This window comes from Equus przewalskii, chromosome 17 (genome assembly GCF_037783145.1).
Source record: "Equus przewalskii isolate Varuska chromosome 17, EquPr2, whole genome shotgun sequence".
In the NCBI taxonomy this organism is placed as follows: domain Eukaryota; kingdom Metazoa; phylum Chordata; class Mammalia; order Perissodactyla; family Equidae; genus Equus; species Equus przewalskii.
Genome location: NC_091847.1, coordinates 66,889,800 through 66,911,950, shown reverse-complemented (window position 1 = coordinate 66,911,950; position 22,151 = coordinate 66,889,800). Strand labels below are relative to the sequence as shown.

At 43.7% G+C, this 22,151-nt stretch overlaps 1 protein-coding gene across 2 annotated transcripts in view; it reads left to right on the top strand.

Annotated features, from left to right (window-relative positions):
- The window catches only part of STAT1 (signal transducer and activator of transcription 1), a 38,803-nt gene that overhangs the window by 5,544 nt on the left and 11,108 nt on the right, over positions 1–22,151 (top strand). For both annotated transcript variants that reach the window (XM_008516543.2, XM_070580463.1), the window contains exons 5-18: positions 311–409; positions 6,398–6,487; positions 7,705–7,783; positions 8,877–8,968; positions 9,187–9,338; positions 11,665–11,823; positions 13,171–13,263; positions 14,803–14,862; positions 16,946–16,975; positions 17,065–17,158; positions 18,370–18,411; positions 19,624–19,707; positions 20,163–20,261; positions 21,404–21,539. In XM_008516543.2, coding sequence (XP_008514765.1) covers positions 311–409; positions 6,398–6,487; positions 7,705–7,783; positions 8,877–8,968; positions 9,187–9,338; positions 11,665–11,823; positions 13,171–13,263; positions 14,803–14,862; positions 16,946–16,975; positions 17,065–17,158; positions 18,370–18,411; positions 19,624–19,707; positions 20,163–20,261; positions 21,404–21,539 — 1,309 coding nt within the window. The remainder of the gene's footprint in view (positions 1–310; positions 410–6,397; positions 6,488–7,704; positions 7,784–8,876; positions 8,969–9,186; positions 9,339–11,664; positions 11,824–13,170; positions 13,264–14,802; positions 14,863–16,945; positions 16,976–17,064; positions 17,159–18,369; positions 18,412–19,623; positions 19,708–20,162; positions 20,262–21,403; positions 21,540–22,151) is intronic.

Below are 22,151 nucleotides of genomic sequence, written 5' to 3'. Positions count from 1 at the left end.
CCTAACAGAAGATAATTGGGCTCAAGAAGAATAGGAATGAAAGTAAAAATGTTATAGGAACCATGTCTGAAAATACTTGGTTTTTTAATCAAGAAATAATTTAGATACTTGCACTTAGTTGGAAAGTTAAAGCAGTTTTTGTCATAACTTTTGAAAAGTGTATTTTGATTTTACCAAAAATAACTTGTGTAGAATTTAATAAGTTCAAGACAAAGTTTCTTAGTGCATATGAACAAATTCATTTTGATTTACAATATGTAATGGTTTAACCATTCTGAAATTTATTTTTATTTTAACAACCCGTATCTAGGATAATTTTCAAGAAGACCCAATACAGATGTCTATGATCATCTGCAGCTGTCTGAAGGAGGAAAGGAAGATCCTGGAAAATGCTCAGAGATTTAATCAGGTATTTTTTTTCTAATCGAACACTAAAGATAATAATAAAATAAAAATTAATTCATTCATCCAGCGAATATTATTGAGGCCCTGTTCAAGGCAGTGGTGAATAGCCCACTAGTTTTCTAGCCCCAAGAAGTGGGGAAAATGAGATAGAGAGATTTTATAGACCCAGGCTTTAAGAAAGGAGGCTAATCTAATGCAAGTCATTCTAGTGAGGGAGAGAGTCCTTTCAGATAGTGATAATTACTATGGAGATAGTAAAGCAGGATGCTGTGTCAGCAGTAGTGGAGTGTCCAGGGATGAGGTGGTTTCTTTAGATCAGGGTCAGGAAGCTGCTCGGAGGTGCTGGGGCAGGAGGCAGGCAGACAGGTAACCGGCTCTTGCAGCATCCGAGGGAGAGGAGGTGGAAGGGCACGCAGCGAGGTGCAGTCGGTTCAGGTGGGAAGAAGGGACACATCAGGTTGTGTTTTGGACATGGTACCAGTAGGGCTTATATTGAAGGGTCAGACGTGGAAGTGAGAAATCGAGGATGACTGAGTTGTGACATGAGTCACTTGGAGATATTGTTTACTGAGCCGGGGAAGACAGGGAAGGGGCAGGAGTAGGGTTTTTCAGTGTGCAATAGATTTTGGAGAAGAACAGATTGATGGGAAATCAAGAGGTTTGGTTTGAATAGGATTGAGGTACCTGTTAAATATCTCAGACATCCAAACAGCAAACGAGACAGTTGTACTAGTACCAAGATTTTTGATCGTGATTTTACTAATCCTAATAGAAACCTCCCTGGCCATCAGGGTTCAGCAGTTTTTTGAAGTCGCCCTGGCATTCATTCCTTTCTTGAGGGATGGGCTGGTGGGAACAACCCAGCAGGCAGACAGTTGTGAAACTACCATGGTATCTGTTGTTCTGGCCGAGACCATTCCAGTATGAGGGGGAGAATGCCAGGGTACCCAGGGGAACATGTGCTATGTGCATTTCAGTGATAACTAACAAGTGAGCTGTGAGATGGAGGGAGAGTGAGAGAGAGAATTTAAGTGGTGGTGGTGAATGCCATTCTCCGTGCACTTTCTGAGCGTTTGCCCCAGTCCTTGTGAATCTGCTGCTTCCCTGGGCATTCAGTTCCTGTCTCCCTGTCACTCTGAAAGCACCTTGCTGAGCTAAGCGTTTCAAGATATTCAGTACATTTGTTCTAAACTCAAGCTGGCTACTTCACCTGTATCCAGCCTGGCGAGCAAAGGTGTGTATCAGTGCTGGAGGAGAACCTGGCTGTATTGGCTCCTCTGAGAGAGGTGAGCCTGTCTTCAACATGGCACGAACCTGGGAGATTTTCAGCAGGATATCTTCATTATGTGGGATTTTCGTCTTAACAGTATTATGCAACGGGCCTCTCTGGTACCTCAAATAGACTTGAGAGGATGGCCAAGAGCAGAGACCAGCAGAAGAATGAACTACCTTCTTGGTTACCCAAGCATTTCTCTCACATTTGGCCCCGAGGCCCAGACTCAGCATTGGGAGGCAGAGTAGGTGATTTCTGCTTTCCCAGATCAGCCCCATCACCTGGGTGTGCTTTGGGTCTCGAAGGCTTGTCATCCTTTGACTCTCCCTTAAAAACCTAGGTAACCTGGGGAGAGGTCCATTTTAAGCCTCTCAGCAGACACCTGAGTTATTGGTGAGCACCTTGGAGGAAGTTTAGTTGACTGCCCAGCTGAGAGCAAGAGAAGCAAGGCCTTCTTGGGGTTTGAGGGAAGGCCCTGGATGTCTAGGGGTGTCAGGGAGAGGGAAAAGGCACAGTAGGGCCTCCTCTCCAAAGTTATCTAGCCTACTACTGGCTGGGAAATGTAGGAACATTTCTTTGCCTTTTTCCCCCTTGTTGAAGTACCTACGTTTTAATAATATATCTTCTCTTTACACTGATGTCTGTATGTATGGAGTAATGTTAAGTCTGGTGTTTGCTTCAAAATAACCCAGTTTTGGGGCCAGAGGAGTAGGGAGCGTCCATGAGTTGATAATTGTTGAAACTGTGTGATAGGTGCATGGGGATTGGAGAAATTCAGCAAGTTAAAAACATGCAAAATTCAGAGTCAGTTCAGAGCATTTAGAGAGCTCAGAATTCTTTAGAAATGTCAGGTTAGGAAGGTATTGTTCCCATTACCTTTTTGTTTTAATAGATGAGCTTTTAGAAAATATGTTTAAGAGAATATTATATTATGCATAGATACTTCTTATAAACTGTGATTGTTTTGTCTGCTTCCATTATAGCACACTAAGATTTTTCTCTTTCTTTTTTTTGTGGTGAAAAAGACAAAATTATATATAGGGACAAAATTTAAGTCCATAGGGTCCACCACAGGGGGCGGTGATCATTTCCTTCAGATTGGAGGGAAGGACATGAAGTGGATCTAGGCTTCCCTTTGCTGTCCCACCTTCATGGTCTTGAGTGATAATAGTTACCATATGTTGAGTGCTTATGTCTCAGGCCCTGTGCTAAGCACTTTATAAACATTATTTCATTTGAATAAATGCTTTCAAAACTATCATTGAAGGTAGTATTCTTATCCCCATTTTACAGATGAGAAAACCAAGGGTTAGACATCAAGTACTTTGCTCAAGGCCACAGAGCTAATGAGATGTGGAATTTAAACCTAGAATTTTCTGACTCTAAAACCCATTCATTAGAGTTGTCACTTAATCTCTCTTCAGTTTTCGGATCTGTGAGGCGGACTAGGAGGGCATCCTGACCCCCAGTGAGTGGCTCACACAGCCGCGTACTTGGACGGCTGCACATTAACCTGAAGAGAACAGTCTTCCTGAGCGGATTTTCCTTTGGTCTGGGTGTGAGCAACCGAATTCTAATTAAAACTGTCCAAACAAGGTCTCTGGAGGTGCCGATGTGAAATGAGAAAATTCAAGTTGCTGACTGCTAAGATCCCTTCCAACTTTTTTTTAAAGATTGGCACCTGAGCTAACAACTGTTGCCAATCTTGTTTTTTTTTTTTTTCTGCTTTTTCTCCCCAAATCTCCCCAGTACATAGTTGTATATATTTTTTTAGTTGTGGTTCCTTCTAGTTGTGACATGTGGGATGCTGCCTCAACGTGGCATGACGAGCGGTGCCAAGTCCGTGCCCAGGATCCGAACTAGCGAAACCCTGGGCTGCCAAAGCAGAGCACGTGAACTTAACCACTTGGCCACTGGGCCAGCCTCCGCTTCCAACTTTAATGTTTGATGTTCTTGTGGTTTCACTACTCTTAGTTTGTCAGAAAATTAAAAAGTTAAAGACTCACCCTTGAAGTAGTATCAGAATCGAAAGTGTGAAGAGGTCTTCGTGATATTTTTTAAGTACCTGATGGTAAGGTACCAGCTGGGTAGCCGCTTAACTGATGGGAGTAGTCTAGAGGGATGGAGTGGGGAGTGAGGAAGGAGTAAAAGGATACCAAAGGGCTTTAGAAACGGGCATGGATTACTGCTTAAGTTTGGAGCGGGCAGTTTCTTAGGCTTCTGCCAGTCACCAGATTTTTCCACCAGGCATCTCCCAGTGTGATGGCAGGAAGGGAATGTGGTAGCTGGGAGTGCAGCTGCCTGCTCACAACCGTTATTCTTTATACCTGTTTACTAAGCTAACCCGTGATAGTTTAGGGAGGAGGACCAGGAAGTCAGGATCCTCCGGTGGCCTGGGCCCTCTGTCTGGGTGAAGTGTCCCAGCTGTTACCAGAGCCCACAGGATGTGGCGTCCACGTCTAGCTGGCTTAGAAGCAAAGATTTCCCTGCAGAGGCAGGAAGGCTGATGGAGCTGCTCAAGGTGACGGCTCATTCTTAGTGGCCAGAGCAGTCCCATTTGCCACCTAGTGACGTTGGCACCTGGAGATACCTATCATTTTAATCTATTTTTAATACATACTTTATGCAAATATAATTCAGATGCTTTGAACTTCTGCTATTCTAGAGTGTGTAAAATGAAGGAAAACTTCTGAAGTTTTCTGAGAACAAAGAATAACTCGATTACCTAAACCTAATAAAGATAGAACAAAAAAGAAAATATGGATCAATTTCATTTATGAGGATCAATGTAAAAGTTCTAAATGAAATATTAGGGATCAGAATTAAATATTAAATTAAGAAAATAATACATTATGACCAAGTAGGATTTATTCCAGATTACAAGGCTAGATCATGACTGTGATTTATTATATAAATAGGTATAAGGAGAAAAAGCATATGCTTATCTCCATAGATGCTGGAAAGGTCTGACAAAATCCAACACTCATCTCTGATTAAAAAAAAATTCAATAAAATAGGAATTGATGCATGCCTCCTTAACATATTGAAATACACATCTCTCCGCTCTAGAGACAGTGTCTTACTTAATTTGGGAAACACTAGTCTGTCAGAACCATGGCAAGGATGTCCACTATTGCCACTGTGATTTAGCATTATGTTGGTGGTGTTGGCCAATGCAGTTAGACAAGAGAAAACCATTAGAAGCATAAGAATTAAAAACAACATCATGAAGATATTGGCTCTCCCTGAGTTAATTCATGATTTTAATGTGATCCCAATAAACATAGCAGGTTGTTTGCTGGACCTATGAAATTCATATGACAAATAAACACACAAGAATAGCAAGGAAACGTGACAAATTAGAGCAATGAGATACTATATATCCCATATGTATCTCATCCCTAGATATACCATAAACCCTCTGTAATTAAACATTGTTCAGGCATTCAGGCTTATGAAGACAAAGACCAGTGGGAAGGAAAAGAAAATCTAGATGTAAACCCAGGTGCACATGGAAAGGTGTATGGTAAAGGCGACAACCCAAAGCACTGGGGAAAATATGAACATTTGTTAAGACAAATTTTCCAATTTCGTAGCCAATTGGAAAAAAGTTACAGTTAGACTGATAACTTCACAATACACACAAGAATAAACTTCAAATGTATTAGAGATCTAAAAGGTAAAAAAAAGAAAAGGAATTGTGCGAGTGCTAGGGAAAAAATGGATGAACTCTTTTATAATCTGCCACTAGGGAAGGGCTTTCTAATAGGGAAAATCCAGGTATAAGAGAAGAAAAAGACTGATAGATTTGGATATATACAAATGCCCACATAGAATCTCTGCTGTCTAGGGCACTGTGTAAGAAAGGTCGATGGGCACTGTTTTAGCCATGTGGGGGCTTTAAGTCTAAACAAAACTAGCATCTTTCTGGAGTCTAATCTCTTTGAGAACAGGGCCGTCTTGTTTTCCACCCTCCCTCCTGGGCTTAGAACATTGCCTGACCTTGACTTAGTCCCTAGGAAGTCATGCTACATGAGTAAATCATGGAGCGCCTAATGTAATGAACAAGTAGACGCTGTCATGTCTGGGTCTTCTGATTATCAGGGATGAGGACTAAACACCCTCAGTGTGTCTGAGTTGATATTCGTTATTACTTTAAAATAGCAGATATTCACTGAAATTTCTAGTGGCAGTGCCATTCAATTTTGATATGCCTCTGAATCACCTGGGATCTTGTCAAAATGGGGTATCTGATTCAGTTATCAATTTGGACCTGGGATTCTGCATTTCCAATAAGCTCCCAGGTGGTAAGATGCTGCTGGTCTGGGGACCCAAGTGTGAATCACAAGGCTTTAAGACACGTAACTACAGGCTTAATAAGAATAATCTTGTCTACAGAATTTCAGAAACCTTGAAATAAATTTGTTACGTGAAATGGTGCGACTGTATGAATTAATGGAAAATTTCAGAAATACTGTTTATTTTAGGCATGAACTGAGTCTAATCTTTCTGTAGCCTTGTGAACAGTTAGCCAGTGTTTTCCAGGGCCTTGGGAACTGAGCTGTTTCTTGTCGACACTCGTGTGGGAAGCCTGTTGGAAGTTGGGAAAGGTCTGGGAAGTAGGTGGGGCACAGGGTGTGGCCTTGACTTTGAAGCATAAGCAGCGGGTAAATGTACCAGAGGAAGTGATGGCTGGTAACCACGTACCTCCCATTGCAGGCTCAGTCGGGGAATATTCAGAGCACTGTGATGTTAGACAAACAGAAGGAGCTTGACAGCAGAGTCAGAAATGTGAAGGACAAGGTTATGGTGAGTATTGAGTAAATATATCCATTTATTCTGTAGCTTTTTCTAGGAAAAAAAAAGTCTCAATTGCTGTAGTGTAACCATAGTAACTGGTTTCAGTCCTTTAAGATGTTGAGAAGGAAAGTTTTGCTGAAATTGCAAATGGTAAATAAACAAATTGGCAAAACCAATGAGCCGAAAGACTTTTATGGCCCCTGTTATAACTTCTGAACACTGAGCTTATCTTTTTCTTCCTTGCAAGATCATGCAAATAAATTAGATCTTACTGCTCTGAATAGCCCTTTATGTCTCCGCCTCTCCGATTGGGGTGTTGCTGGGGTTATACGGAGCCCCAGGTAAAAGTGGCCCAACTTCCTCAAGCACCTGCTTTGTTCTCAGAATTGGAAGGGGAACAAAAACATTGCATTGGAAGAACTTCTGATACATTTCAGATTAAATAAAACATCCACGACAATTTATGGAAGCAGAGGGCTGCCTCGGTGCCCTCGGAGCATGTGTTCACTCCCCTCCACTGTTAGAGTTCTTTGGGGGAAAGGATGAGGAGTCTGCTCCACCAGGCCTGTGTCTGTGGAAAAGGCCTTCCAGCTGCGGGTGCCATCTCCCGTGGGTCTCTGGGTCGCACCAGCAGGGCCTTGACTTTGAGCTTCAGACAGCATCATTCCAAACTCCAGATTCTTTGGAGCAACTTTATTCTGTAGCCTCCTAGAGAAACACTTCATTAAAGTAGAAATCAAATGGCCCAATCTGGAAATAGCCATATATTTTCTTTTTTCTTTTTGAGGAAGATTAGCCCTGAGCTAACTGCTGCCAATCCTCTTTTTTTGCTGAGGAAGACTGGCCCTGAGCTAACATCCATGCCCATCTTCCTCTGCTTTATATGTGGGACACCTACCACAGCATGGCTTGCCAAGCAGTCCCATGTCTGCACCCGGGATCCAAACTGGTGAACACTAGGTTGCCAAAGCAGAACGTGCAAACTTAACTGCTGCGCTGCCAGGCCAGCCCTGCCATATATTTTCTTTTCTAAAAAAAGTTATTATACACTTACTAGTGAAATAGAAATTATTTCATGTATGTGATTAGAATTTTGCAAGTCTGATCCATCTTTGAGGGAGCAGAATGGTTTCCATAATTTTCTCAGTCCTATAATAGCAATAATCTGTTTCCTAAAGTCTTTGAAAGCTAATCAGTGGAAAACCTGTGTATGTCTTTATTTGTAGTGTATAGAGCAGGAAATCAAGACCCTCGAAGATTTACAAGATGAATATGACTTTAAATGCAAAACCTCGCAGAACAGAGGTAAGAGTTCACATTGGAAGCAGTGTCCATTGGCTGTAATTTTTTTATGTCTACACTAGATAATGAAGGCAAGAACTCCTTCATATTTGCCAAATATTTTATGACTCTTAATTGCTGGTCTTGGCCTCTTGATGACTCAGGGCGGGGTTTCTTAACCTCAGTACTGTTGACATTTGGGGCTGAATAATTCTTTGTTGTGGGGGCTGTCCTGTGCGCTGGAGGATGTTTCGCAGCATCCTGACTTCTACCCACCAGATGGCAGTAGAACTGACCCCTAATCCCCAGTGGGGAAAACCAAAACTGTCTCCACATGTTGCTAAGTGTTCCCTGGGGGGAAACATGCCCCCAGCTTGCTAACCACTGGTCCTGTGTTGTTCGCTTACTCCTTGTGCCTAGCCCACTGATGACAGGGACCGATGGGTCTGTGGAGCAGCCTTGCCCTAACACCTAAAGCTCCTTCACGCGTTCCAGTTCCATGTGTATGGTCCACAGAGAAGTTCAGCATTTTTCTCATGGTTTCAAGCAGTTTCACTCTTTTGTTCTTGTTGCTTGTGTTTAATGACAACAGGACATCAACTGGAAATAACCCAAAAGCGTGCGTTGTGTAGAACATGTAGGGTTTGGCTGTAATCCTAACGATCAACTGGAGGAAACCATGGTTAATATGGAGACATTACTAATGTAACTTGAGTAAAAGTATGAGAGGAAGGAACCTCAACTACCGTTGTTTCCTAATCATCTACTCTCTTTCAAAGCTGCGGAAATGCTTTGTGTAAACTTTTTATCTGAGATTTTAAATTTCATCACTTATGTTCATATAGGTAATATTCTGACAGTGACTTAAGAGCCAGACAGTAATGTTTCCAATTTATTTGGGTCATTGAAAACAAGTCCTTTTTTTCACTGTCTCCAGTTTTTGTACTTAGGACATTTTTTCTTGTTTTGTTGAATAAAGATTGAAGAATACCAAACTTTGACCTATTACCAGATAGCATTTGGATCATATTTCTCCTAAATGTATGTGGATGTTGGCTTTAGTCGGTTTTGTCTTCTTTTACATTTATGTTTATCTGCTGTCTCTCCCAATTTGCAGAGCATGAAGCCAATGGTGTGGCGAAGAATGATCAGAAACAAGAACAGATGTTGCTCCAGAAGATGTATTTAATGCTTGACAATAAGAGAAAGGTAGTGATCCACACTCCAGAATAACATGTTGCTTTTGTCACAGACTGTGAATAATGGACTTGAAGTTTAGAATAGAGGAAAAATTATTTTGCTTTAACCACTTGGCTTAGAGCCCCAGTGGAGATGAAAGGATATTTGCTTTGCTTTAAAATAACATCTTTAAAAATTTAGTGATTAAAGATGAGTTTATTTCACTTTGTTTCTTCCTCTCCCTTTAGGAAGTAGTTCACAAAATAATAGAGTTGTTGAATGTCACTGAACTTACCCAGAAAGCCCTGATTAACGATGAGCTGGTGGAGTGGAAGCGGAGACAGCAGAGTGCCTGCATTGGGGGACCCCCGAACGCCTGCCTTGATCAGCTGCAGAACTGGTACGATTCTCCAAAGTGGGAAATTGGCTGCTGATTGGCTAATCATGTACACTTATAAAGTGCACGTTTGAGCCATGTATGTTGGATGGACCCTGTCAAAAGTTTGGTTTAGAGTCTGATGTAGTCCAGCTTCTTCTTGCCCTGGAAACACTTGCCTAAACAGCGCAACAGTGTTCATGTCTATAGCCGCACTCAGCCATGTTCTGCTTGGTTCGGAGCATTCCTCTCCCTGCTATCCATGTACACTGGCTTGCGTCAGTTGGCTGTGCCAGAACACCAGTAACATGGTTGTCACATATACATTTAACAACTTGAGTCCTGATGTTTTATTAGAAACAAAATAGCTTGAGGCATTGTCCAGGCTTCTATGAGATAATAGTTTGTCATGGGCCATTCATTCAGTCATCCATCCAGTAAATATTTATTAAATGCTGTATGCCAGGCACTGGGCTAGGACCTTGGGACACAAGGATGAGTGGTTCTTGGTCCTTGCCAGTAAGGAGCTCTCAGTGTGGAGGCAGGAGACAGATGGGGTAATAATTCTGTGCAGTAACATGTTGCCAGCGCTCTGACAAAGGTCCGTCCAGAGTTCTGTGATGGACAAAGCAAAGAGTCACCAGGAAAGCTTTCTGAGAGGAGGTGGTCTTGCACTGACCCTGGAGAGTGAAGGGGAGCACTTTGTGTAGACTGGGGGAGGAGAGCAGCATGGACAGAGCAGAGAGGAGGAAAGGCTGGCTCCTGCAGTACCTGCCTCCACATGTTGGCTGGCTGGAGAGGGGCTTGCCAGAGGGCAGGAAGAGAGCTGAGCAGGTGAGAGGCTGGAGCCTGGTCCTGGAGGTTCTCATACTGTGCTGGCAGCAGGACTCTGTCCAGTGGGTACTGGTGAGCCAAGCAGCCTTTTTATTTAAGTGGAGGTTCATTTCTCTGATTTTTGATTTAGGAAGGTCACTCTGGCAGCGATTTGCAAGATAGAACAGAGACAGAAAGGCCAGTTGGGCTACTGTGAGGATATTAGTGTAGTGCAGGGGAGGGCCGACAGAACAGAGGGGATGGAAGAAGTGGCAGCAGAGTGCATTTGAGGTGGGATGGTGGCCTGGAACAGTTCCCAAGGGCCCAAGGACCCGAGATCTCATGAGATTATTTTCTGAACCACTATTTTTTAAAAAGATTCAGTTAGTCTTCAGCATTTATTTTTATTCTGTGAATTGCCTGTCCAAATCCCAAATTTCTTAGTGGTTAGAACAGAGCTTCCCAGCCCAGTTGTGCCCCCGTGTACGTTGAGAATCACTGATCCCTGAGCCCTCCAGGTGCCCAGGGAGGCCCCTGGCTGTCTGGGGCCCCCTACTGGTTGCTTCAGGTCACAGCAGATGCCCTCCAGCATCCCCCACTGTGCTGTACAGGTTGTCGTTTTCTCCTGTGCCAGTGCTTGAACAAAGGTGGGAAGCCCTGGGTTCGAATCCCCGCAGAAACTGCCCACCCACCATTATCCTGTCTTTTCATTTCATGCCAAGGGCCACCCTTTCAATGCTTTGAACTAGATTCCCGGAATGAAACCACAAAGTGAAGGAGATGTTTTTCATTGGAGAGAAGATTTTCTTCTGTCCTTACTCCAGGCAAATAAAACGCCATAGCCGCAGCCTGGCCTGGCTCAGAGGCCGCATCACTATTGGCAGTTTACTGTCAGGAAGAAGGAACTTTGAGAGCAGTTGCTAGGTTTCCTTCTCGGTTTATATTTTGAGGGTCCAGATTGAGCATATTGCCTTCTCCTTTCAGTTCAGTGAAGCAATGATCTTTGTTCCCTCCTCTCCCGCTGACGTCTAGCATCGCCTCCCTGTGTAGCTTCCATAGCTTCCGGGCTGCGCTCTCCTACTCCCCTCAGCACAGCATCACTGTCCTAGTATAAAACCTGCAAGGGCTGCCCACTGCCTCCTGCATCACCTCTGACAGCGTCTGCCTTGCCCTCTCCCCTGCCGCTGCCTCCTCTTTGCCCTGTTCCTTTAAATCCCAGTTACCTTAAAGGTCAGTTGGAGTCTCAGAGTCCCTAGAAGTCTCGGCCCCACCCAGCTTTCCCAGGGGTCTCTCGGTGGTAGCAGAGGTTTTTGACCCCTGGCTGTAATCTTTCAGCACGTGTTAGTTTTCTCTCCTCAAATAAGAGCTTCTTAATGCCGAGACAGCCTTGTTCTCTCTTTTTCCCTGCCGTGCAGAATGCAGCACGCAGGTACGACGTGTGTTGCCTGTAAAAACCACTTGTTTTCTGTGATTCCCTTTAATCCAGGCTGCTTGGGACTGTTTCTGATTGAGACCCCTGTGTCTTGTGCCTTCCCAGGTTCACCATAGTCGCGGAGAGTCTGCAGCAGGTTCGTCAGCAGCTTAAAAAGCTTGAGGAACTGGAGCAGAAGTACACCTACGAACACGACCCTATCACGAAAAACAAGCAGGGGCTCTGGGACCGCACCTTCAGCCTCTTCCAGCAGCTCATTCAGAAGTAACTTGAGGGAGATTTATTTGCACCTTCTGTGATTCTTTTACCCAGAGGAAAATTTACAGTAACTCCGATAATTTAGAAGGGTTTAATAGGTTATATACATTTTTTTATGGCATTCGGGAACCGAATTCCTTGCTCATGCCAACGGCCCTTTGTTCTTGTGACCACCGAGGCTGGTAACTAGTAACTCTTTGCTCCTCCTCCTTGCCCCGTGGCCAGTCTGTGTCGAGCCATGTTGCATCTCACTTCATTCTTGTCCTCTCCTTCCCTCTTCCTTGGCCAAATCCCATTTCAGGCTCTCAGATCCCCTGCTGAACTCCAATTCCCAGGTGGCTGCTTCTCTGCCTCTTCTTTCCTGGTGCCTGTGACCGGGTCTGTCCCAGAGCAGAGTTCCAGTCTGGTTCTTTGTCACCTGCTGATCCAAGTGGACCCCCTCGGCAGGACACTCATGCCCCCTCTCCACTGCCTGGCCCCAGCTGGCCACTCTGTTTCCAGTCCGCACATGCCCCATTTCCAGGCGGACTTGACCTGGTGCTGTTTCTTAGGCCCACCCTCTGCACTTATTTCTCCATGCCTCTCCTAATGGGATGTCCTCCACCTCCGAGCTGCCTTTTTCACCTTTTTGTACCTATCTTTCAAAATTGTCTTATCCTGAAAGTTTCAGCTTATATTTCATCAGGAAATCTTCCCAGAGTTCCCAAACAGACATCTCTGTTCCAGATCTGCACTCTTTATTCCAGTTCATTCTTTATTCTGCTCCCGCTCTGGTATTTCTGTGATCTTTGTTGTAAACTGGAAGGTCCTGGAAGACAAGAGACATTCCTTTGTCATGTTCTTCCCCACCAGGGACTTGCGCAGTGCCTTGCCCATGGTAGGTGTTCCACATACGCTCAGTAGATAAGTAAATGGCACCAAGTAGAAGAGTAGAGTTCATATTGTGGGGTTTTTTAATGCTAACTTGGCATAAAAATGTTTGTGGTTCCCTATGATTAATGTCCAAACAGCAATGCCTAGATTTTACATTTCGAAATAATCAAGGACATTTACTTGTGTTTTGGAAGGCGACTTTGATTCTTAGTGCAGGTTTGTAAATGAGTATAATTCCATTCAGGGTTTTCTTTGTTGAAGAGTGTCACAGGTCATTGTAATTACTCTGATTTTGTTGAGTACAAATTAGATTTGGGAATTTCTTTACTGACTAACTAGAAAACCTCACTTTATTCATACAACTTGTTAGAATCTTTTTAGCTTGTGCTCTCTAAGCCCCTTTCCTCTTTAGGGAAAATAAGTTTTTACTGCCTCAGCCTTAATGGAAATGCTAATTTGCACTTTGCTCGGAATTTACAGCTCATTTGTGGTGGAAAGACAGCCTTGCATGCCAACGCATCCTCAGAGGCCACTGGTCTTGAAGACTGGGGTGCAGTTCACGGTGAAGTTGAGGTAATAAAGTTGAGGCGTACCCCGCCCCCCGTGCTGTCTGTCACCTAGTTTGCTCTCCTAATTTCCTTCACGGCACTGTCATGTAGGGTGCTTTAGAGGAAGTAATTTTGCAGTAGGTATTTTAATAGGAATTTTTACTTAGAATATCTGAATCTGTCTTTTCTATTCAAACTAGAAATATAACAGATATATATGTATATATACACACACCTGATTTTTTTTTCCAGTTGTAAGTGTAATGCACGTTCTCTGTAAAAAGGAATTCACAATTGCAGAACTGCATAGAGAGTAGAAGTTCCCAGCAGCCTCCTCCCCTCCTGAGCATAAGCTTGTAACCTGAGCTTTCTGTGTCCCCAAAACCATGTGCCGTGTGGGTGAGTGTGGACTTAGGATGCGGACATTTTTCTGGTGAGTGGGTTCATAGCTTTCATCAGGTTTTTAAAGTTGTCCATGGTTTAAATGTCTGTAGACCACCATGGTAAACACCCTAGTATCAGTCTTTCCAGAATTTTTGTCCATGTCTGTACAAATACATAAATAAATACATTTGTGTGTATGTATATATATATATATGTTTTTTTCACATGACTCACACATATGCATAAATATATTTGACATATAATATTTCATTTTTAAAAACTAGAGTTCTGCTATGTATGTTGTTTGGCAGCCTATTTTTCTCCTTGATAATAAAATTAAAGAAATGTTTCCATATGAGAACATATGGCTTTCCTGTCTTCTGTTGACTAGCTACATTCATTTAGCTGTTCCTCTCCTGAGGAGCAGCTAGCCTTGCCTTGAGAGTTGACCCTAGTCCTATTTTTGGGCTGCTGCTGAGTGGGGTCCCTGGGTGCTTCTTCTTGGCTGCCAGCGTTACACTCAAGCACCCATGGGGTCCTGGAACTCACCACAGGGAGGCGCACTAGAAATCTAATCCCAGCCACCTGCTCCACTGACAAAGCCGACTGTGAGAGGCTTCTTCCCAGGGTCTCCAGTTCCTCAGAGCAGAGGCACGCCTGAGTCTCAGCCCAGCGCTCCTTTGGGCCATCTTTCCACACTGCCCTGGAATGATTATAGATGGGACCGTCATTTTCCTAATTATGGGTGCTAGTTTTTGTTTTCTCCCAAAAGAACAAAAATTAGGTACAAGTTTTAGTAAAAAGTAATGTTTGCTATGTCTCATCCATATAATTGGCCAAAATAGAAATTTTGATAAAACCCAGTGTTGGTGAGGCTGTATAGGGAAGCAGGTACGCTCACTAATGTTTGGTGGGAATGTAAAATCAATGCTGCTGTCGGTCAGAATTCAGTATTCCAGTTTTGTCCTGGCCAAGAATTTCCACAGCCAAGAATTTGTCCTACAAATACACTTAAAAAAAAATCCAAGTAGATATACAAGGATGTCACTTCCATTGTTTATGATAACCAAAAACTAGAGGGGGTAGGGGTTATTGAAATGTTTGGTAGAGAATTGGCATAATAAATAAATTGTAATAGATAATTTTCTAAAGTAATAATGACTTTCATTTTTCTTTCCAGACTGTTGGTGAAATTGCAAGAGCTGAATTATAATCTGAAAGTCAAAGTCTTATTTGATAAGTAAGATATCTTTAATATTATCTAAGATACATTTACTGTTGAAATGTTGGTTTTTGTTAACCAAACACAGACTGATGCACCAGGGCCAGTTGTAAGTGATCCGAGCTAATTTAATGCATTAGCTTCTGTTCTGGATGGTGGGAATGTCCCCTAGAGCTGGTATCAACGTGCCTGTGCCTTTTTAGACTCTAAAGGAACAAAAGAGTGAGTGTATCTTATGCACACGAGCTTGTAGTGGTCAAATCTTGGAGCAGCTGGACATGGCACACCATCCCTCCTCCTAGGCCAGACCCAGGGGGAGGGCCCTGATCACACACAAGGCTGAATATTCTTCAGGCTGCCCTGATTCTACAGCCAGTTGTGGGGTTGTTTCTGGAGTGAAGTTGACAGCATTTTAGGGGGTGTGTGTGGAGCCTGCTGGATTCACCCTTATCTCTTCTGGGCAGTAGGGACCTAGGAGCGGGCAGGGTCTCTCAGGAGGGCTCAATGGAGCAGGCCCAGCCCATTTTGCCCTTTGACCCTGGACTTGGACTAGCACTGATCTAACCACTTACATTAAGGGACAGGATGACGCCCCACCACCTCCGTGCTTGATATATTTAATGCTTTTTTTTGGGTGTGTAACATACTTGTTTAGCTAGTGTCACAACCATTTATGATAATCCAAGTCAGTTTCCTCTGGCTTTTTGTCTCTCTCTACTCCTGTAACTATCCTTCCTTGTAGCACTGTCTCTGCCTTTGTCTTTCCTGACATCGTCTTTGGTTTCTCTCTGTGTATAAGTTAGGTTTTGCTACGTAACAAATTGCACCAAAACTTGGTGGCTTAGAACTCAAAAACTTATTATTTCCCATATTCTGTGGGCTGTAGGTGGTCCTTCTGGTCTGTGCTAGCTTGGTGCTCCGTGGTCTAGTGTGGCCTCATTACATGTCTGAGGTCTCGGCTAAGATAACTGGGCCCTTCTCCTTGGGGTTCTCAAAGAGGCTAGCCTGGGCTTTTTCACATGGGGACAGCATTCCAAGTGGGTGTGATTGTAGCCTGCCAGGCCTTGTGCAGCATCACTCCCATCCATCCTGTTGGTAAGAGCAAGTCAAAGTCACCTGAGATTTAAGGGACAGGGAAGTACATTCTGTCTCTTGAAGGGAAGAGCCACAAAGATTTTGTGGCCGTTGCCGTTTACCACGGTCCACTTTTCAGTCTCTCTTTTACTTTGTTCTTGCTTTTCTGTCTGTTCCAGCTCTGAGTTTTCTTCTTAGCTTTGACAAGGCAGCTTTGTATCGCACTGTTCCTTTTATTTTAAATTCTTGTTTTTCAAACAGGAAAATTGATCACTGTTGTAGCTGATGGTGACTGTCATTCATAAAAACATTGAACATCTAGTTGAGATAGGAAAAGAAGCTAATTCATTGAACTGTGAGGGCGCTAAGGATTTCTCATCCCGCCTAAGCCAGTAACACGTACGTTCTTGTCCAGAATAGGACAGAGTAATCACTGACTTTATATAAATGCAAAGTCTCTCAAGATTTTGACCTCAGATTTAAAGCTTAAACTTGCTGGTTTCCCCGAAGAATTGACTATTCTGGTACGTTCATGAAGCATTAAAGATAATAGAGAATAAAAACAATGATTAAGCTGTCCTGTTGGAAGGTCCTGTGAGTTTGGTAACCGCAGAGCGTGCTCTCTGCTCAGGCCCCAGTGCCTGGCTCTCTGCCTCACGCAAAGGGAGCATTTGCTCAATAAACCACAGTAACTGTAGCTTACGTTTATGGAGGGTGTGCTGCGCCCTCTTCTTACTTATTAACTAGTTTACCCCTCCCAATATCCTGTAAGACTGGTGCTATTAGCATGTTGTCCAGATGAGAACTATGAGGAGGCCCAGATAGTTTAGTTGGCCAAGTTCACTCAGCAGCTTTGGGCTGGTGTTGGTTGATGGCATGAGTGAGTGAATGAAAGGGCAGGAAACCCACAGGTATCAATTTTTTTTTATTGATCATTTACTTACACATACTCTTTTTTTTTGTTAAAGCTCGTTTCAAATTTCAAATACACATATATGATTATATATATGTATATTTTTTTTTGCAGAGATGTGAATGAGAGAAATACAGTAAAAGGGTATGTGAAGTCCTTTGCTCTATATTTTACTGTCTTTGTTTGTTTAACAGTTCCAAGCCTTTTACGTATTTCTCCCCTGTCTTGTCTAGATTTAGAAAGTTCAACATTTTGGGCACACATACGAAAGTGATGAACATGGAGGAGTCCACCAATGGGAGTCTGGCGGCAGAATTCCGACACCTGGTAGGGAGACCGATTTTCCCCTCTTTTGTGCTGGGTCTGGTTTATTAGGGCTTTTTAGGACAGAGTGGCATTTTGCGCACCGTGGGATGTGGAGTGCACCCCTAGGAGAACACTTCCTAGGGTTTGTGGCTGGTGACTTTGCCAGTACTGTGGGAATCTTGATCCTCGTCCTTATCCTAGAGCTATTTCCTCTGTTTTCTCCCAGAGATGCTTCTTTTTGGGTGTAGCGATCTCAGTAAAATAGTCTGTAAATGAGGGTGCATGTAAATTATCTCTACTTGGTACCTCCATGATCTTAGCAATCGCTCACTCCAGAATCTCACAGTTTTCTCAAAGGTGACTATTGCTGCGATGTCCTAAGTCTTCCTTGGCCCCCTCCAAGGGCGGCAGACCCCAGGAGTCTCTCGCCAGCCCCTTCTTCACCTTCTTCTTCCTGATGGTCTCACCCACGACTGCTGCCTCTCCTGCTTTGTCTCCAGAGAAGCAGGGCCTGTTCCACAGGGCAGTAGAATTCCAGCAGGGGTTTAAGTGGGTGGTGCCTTATTTTCTGCCTCTGTGATAGTCTGAGGCTGCCAGTTGTTCTGATGATGTGTTGGTGCTGAGCCCTATGGGCTCCCTGGGCCGGAACCCTCAGGGAGGTTCAAGGCACCCTTTTCACTGTCAGCCATCTCGTGAACCAGCAAACTCATAGCTAGGAAGCTAGACCTTGTGTGAGAGCCTTGGTCCAAACTCAGGAGTCTCAGGGTGTCCAGAACTGCTCTTGGAACTCTAAACTGCTCCATTAAAATGTCGAGGATTGAAGTCCTTTGAGGGCAATCTTAGTTGTGCCTGGAGTCTCTGGGCCCAGCCTGGAAGACTCTGCCTACGGAAGAGGGAGGCAGGAGAAGCTGCTCCCTGAGCCTGGGAGCCTGAAACAGCTAATGCAGGCGATGGGGGATCCGTCAGGAAGAGCCTGCACCGGGGAAAGGAGCAGGAAGCAGTTCCCTGGGATCCTTCTAGACTCCGTGGTGTTCACGTGGTGTCAGGCTGCTGGGAAAAGACACCTCCACTTGTGAACCCACACAAGGGTCATTTCATTCTTGCTCTGCGTTCTGAGAATAATTTCACATCCTTCATTCTGTCTGAGTCCTGACTTTGCTTTGATTTGTAGATGAAAATAGTGACTTTGATGATTATCATGCTATTTACTAAGATGGTTTCTTATTTTATAGCAACTGAAAGAACAGAAAAATGCTGGCACCAGAACTAATGAGGTGAGTCTTTCTCTGTTGTGAATGGTCTCAAACTAGCGGGTCTGTCCAGTGAGGTTGGTTCAGTGTCCCTGATGGCTGGGGACACCTCACAGAGGGGTTCAGACCCAGCTGGGAGGAGCAACGAAATGAGCTTTGGGGTGTGATCTATCTGTGATAACAGTAAAAACACTCTCTGTGTTCGCGCTTTGTGGTTGTCAGACGATTTTGTGCATGAATTTCCTGGACCCTCACAGACAGCCGGTGGAGTAGGTATGGTGGGCTAAGTGATTGAGTCACAGGAAGTTTGCAGGATTCAGCCGAGGGTGCACAGGGAAGTACTGTCCGAGCTGGAACTAGAGCCTGTTCCGTGGCTGCCGTGCGGATAATAAGGTGTGCTGGGAGGGTTTTTCTGCTGTTGCGTCCCCTGTCCAGAGGCATCGTCTTTCCATCAGTTTCCTTCTTACGGCCGGATCCTTGAGGAGTTATATGTGTGATGTGTTCAAAAATGACCTATGGACAGAGGACAAAATGTCTGGAGTTGCTTTGGTTTGGAACGTTTTTGTCCTCTGTGCCCACATCGCATGTTGTCCTTCCACACCACAACCAGTAGGGGTCATGTGGGACAGAGGGACAGACTCTGCCTGGGCAGTGCATAGCAGCTGTCCAGCCCAGTTTGGACCTCTGCCATCCTTGTGGCCTCCAGGGACTGAGTTTCTTTTCCGTAAGCAGGGAGAGCCGCTGCGCCTCTCCGCTTCTGAATTCTGATGCTCCCATGAGATAATGCGTATGAAGGCACTTTGAAAACTGTCACATTTCTACCCAAACCAAGGCACATTATGACCCGCCAGGTTTATGCAAATCAGCCCTTGCAGTAGATAATCACCCCTGGAACACGTGTGCACTTTCCACCCTCCGGCTGCTTGAGGTGTGCAGAGGCGCGCTGAGGGCCGGGAGCCACAAGTAAACCCGTTAGAAGTTGCTATTCCGTATTGACCCTTCTTTCCCTTAATCCATAACCCTTGCTATAATTTCAGAAGTCTCGTCTTCGAGAGAACACTGAGATACTCACAGTAATTCAGTCTGGGATGGATGATTGACAGTTGGAATCTTCTGAATCACAGCGGGCTGGGTTCAGGCTCTCTGTGGCCTGCTGCAGTGCGCATTAGGGCCTTGAAAGATGCAGGATCAGTGAATGAATTGCTGCATTCCTTTTTTTTCCTTTTCTCTTTTAAGGGCCCTCTCATCGTTACTGAAGAGCTTCACTCACTTAGTTTTGAAACCCAGTTGTGTCAGCCTGGTTTGGTCATTGACCTTGAGGTGAGACTTACATAGTCCAGACGTGGAAAACTTTATTTATTTTTACTTTTGACTATTACATGTATTGTTTTTTCCTCAATTTTTATCTTAGACATATTTACCTAATTGCAGAAGAGGTGATCTTTTTTTCGGCTAATACTATCATGACATTAATTTAATGGTTCAGGAAGCTGGAAAACTGAATTAACCTTCAGATATTATAAGCTAAATGTTCCAGTTGAGATATTCTATGTTAATCTTCTCTGTGAAGCATTGAGACTTATTTCTTAACTGAAAGATATATCAAGGATAAATTAAACTATGAACAAAAGAACGTAACTTTACATTTTTAATTTTCAAGTATAAAATATTTGCAAATTTACAAATAATCCTTTGCTTAGTTTTGAGGCTACACACAGGTCTGAAGGGGCTATGTCTGTGATTCGGATGATTTCAAGGTCTTTGTCATCTTTCAGACGACCTCTCTGCCCGTTGTGGTGATCTCCAACGTCAGCCAGCTCCCAAGCGGTTGGGCCTCCATTCTGTGGTACAACATGCTGGTGGCAGAACCCAGGGTATGGAAGACACCTCTGCTCTTGTACAAGGGGTTGACCAAAGACCCCAGGCCTTAGCTTCTCTGCATATCTGAAAGAGCCCGTAAGGGCCACATGTTGAGGGAAAAGTGACATAACTCAGGTGGCATTGCTAATAATCTTGAGTAGTTCTGGAAAAGTGAAGCATGAGCATGTATTAGAAATGAGAATTATGATTTCCATCTATGTGAATAAACTCAAGCAATAGATAGTTTCATATAACTTTTATTGTGATAAGAGGTCCTTTATTATTCCTTTTTTTAAAATGTGTACATCTACTAAACAAGCCTGCTCCATTCTTAGGGTGTGGTTACTCACTCTTGATTAATTACAGTTGATTCTCATTATTCACTGTACTTATATGCTTTAAAGTCACTGTGAACATTGAATTAGTGAATACTGAACCATGCTTCTAGTGGAAATACTAGGTTAGGTTCCTGCCAGCCTTTGGTCACAACCTTTCTGTCAGCCAATCAATACATAGCTTTGCTTATGTGTGTTTCTGTTTAAAGATACCTTATCTAATATATTTGTTGATCCATTAACATTGAACTCATGGCCAGCAGAACTGTAACTCATGCCTGCACAAAGCTTACATAGCACATGTATTTTCTCTATAAGGTACATAGTGGCCTTTTTGCACTTAGGAACATTAGACAGCACTTCAGCCCTACACCTGGGGGCCATTTTCAAAGTGAAATCACCACCACTAACAACAAAAAAACAAAAATGCAAAAAACATGGCACTAAATAGTTTTTAAAAAGGACCCTTGCTATAGTGTGAGAGCTGAAACACAAAGGCCGAGTGCTGTCTGATTTGACCCTAGCTGGAAACATACCTGTTGGATGACTCGAATTTTTCACCATTCTGTGCGTGGGCACGTCCACACATGAGAGCAAAAGTGCCACGAGTGTTGATCCTGGAGTTAAAGTAGTTGTTAGTAAGTAGATGAATTCACAAATGGGAATGTGCAAATAATGAGACTCAACTGTATTTCGCTTCTACTGTGGAAACTTCTGTGTCACAGAAACTAGAACTGAACTTTGGGGCTGGTATGTGTGTTAGTGCTGGTGTGACTGGTGGCTCTTCAGTAGCCCTTAGCTTTTGGATGTTTTCTCTCTAGAATCTGTCCTTCTTCCTGAACCCACCTTGTGCACGATGGTCTCAGCTTTCGGAGGTGCTGAGTTGGCAGTTTTCTTCTGTCACCAAAAGAGGTCTCAGTGTGGACCAGCTGAACATGCTGGGAGAGAAACTTCTTGGTATGAGCATATTAACTTTTTATGTATATGGAAATTGAAATTCGTAAAAATATCTCGACTTGCTCTTTTCCCCTCTTTGCCCTCTCTTTTGTTCAAGGTAGAAGAGTGTTGAAGTCTGTTGGCTTTTCCAGCTGTGGCTTATTATAGCTAAGTGAGCATTAGACCTCACTTTGAAAAGAGATATAGACCTGATAAAAGATTTACATGAATCATTTCCCTATTATCTCATACTAACATTTCTCAGCGGAGCTCCTAAGGGAAAAATTTTTGAATTATGTAAAATATATTGTTGCTAAAATAAGTTCCTTGATGAGAAAGATGAAGTCTTATTAACCTTGGAGAGAAAAAAGTAAGTCCCTAGCATGATAAGAATAGGTCCTGGGGCACCCACAGCACAGCATTCACCCAAGTCTCTCCATCAGGTGGGCCAGGTGGAAGGAGACACTGTCCACCCCACGTGGACACCCCTGGACCAGCAGTTCCGCCTGATTGGGCAGGGTCCAGGCCGTGGTGGATAATTCCCTTTCGGTAGCTAATGTCACAGATTTATTAGTCCTCCGCACTGAGCAAATCAAAGATCTGTTAGTATCAAAGTCAGAGCTTCATTGAATG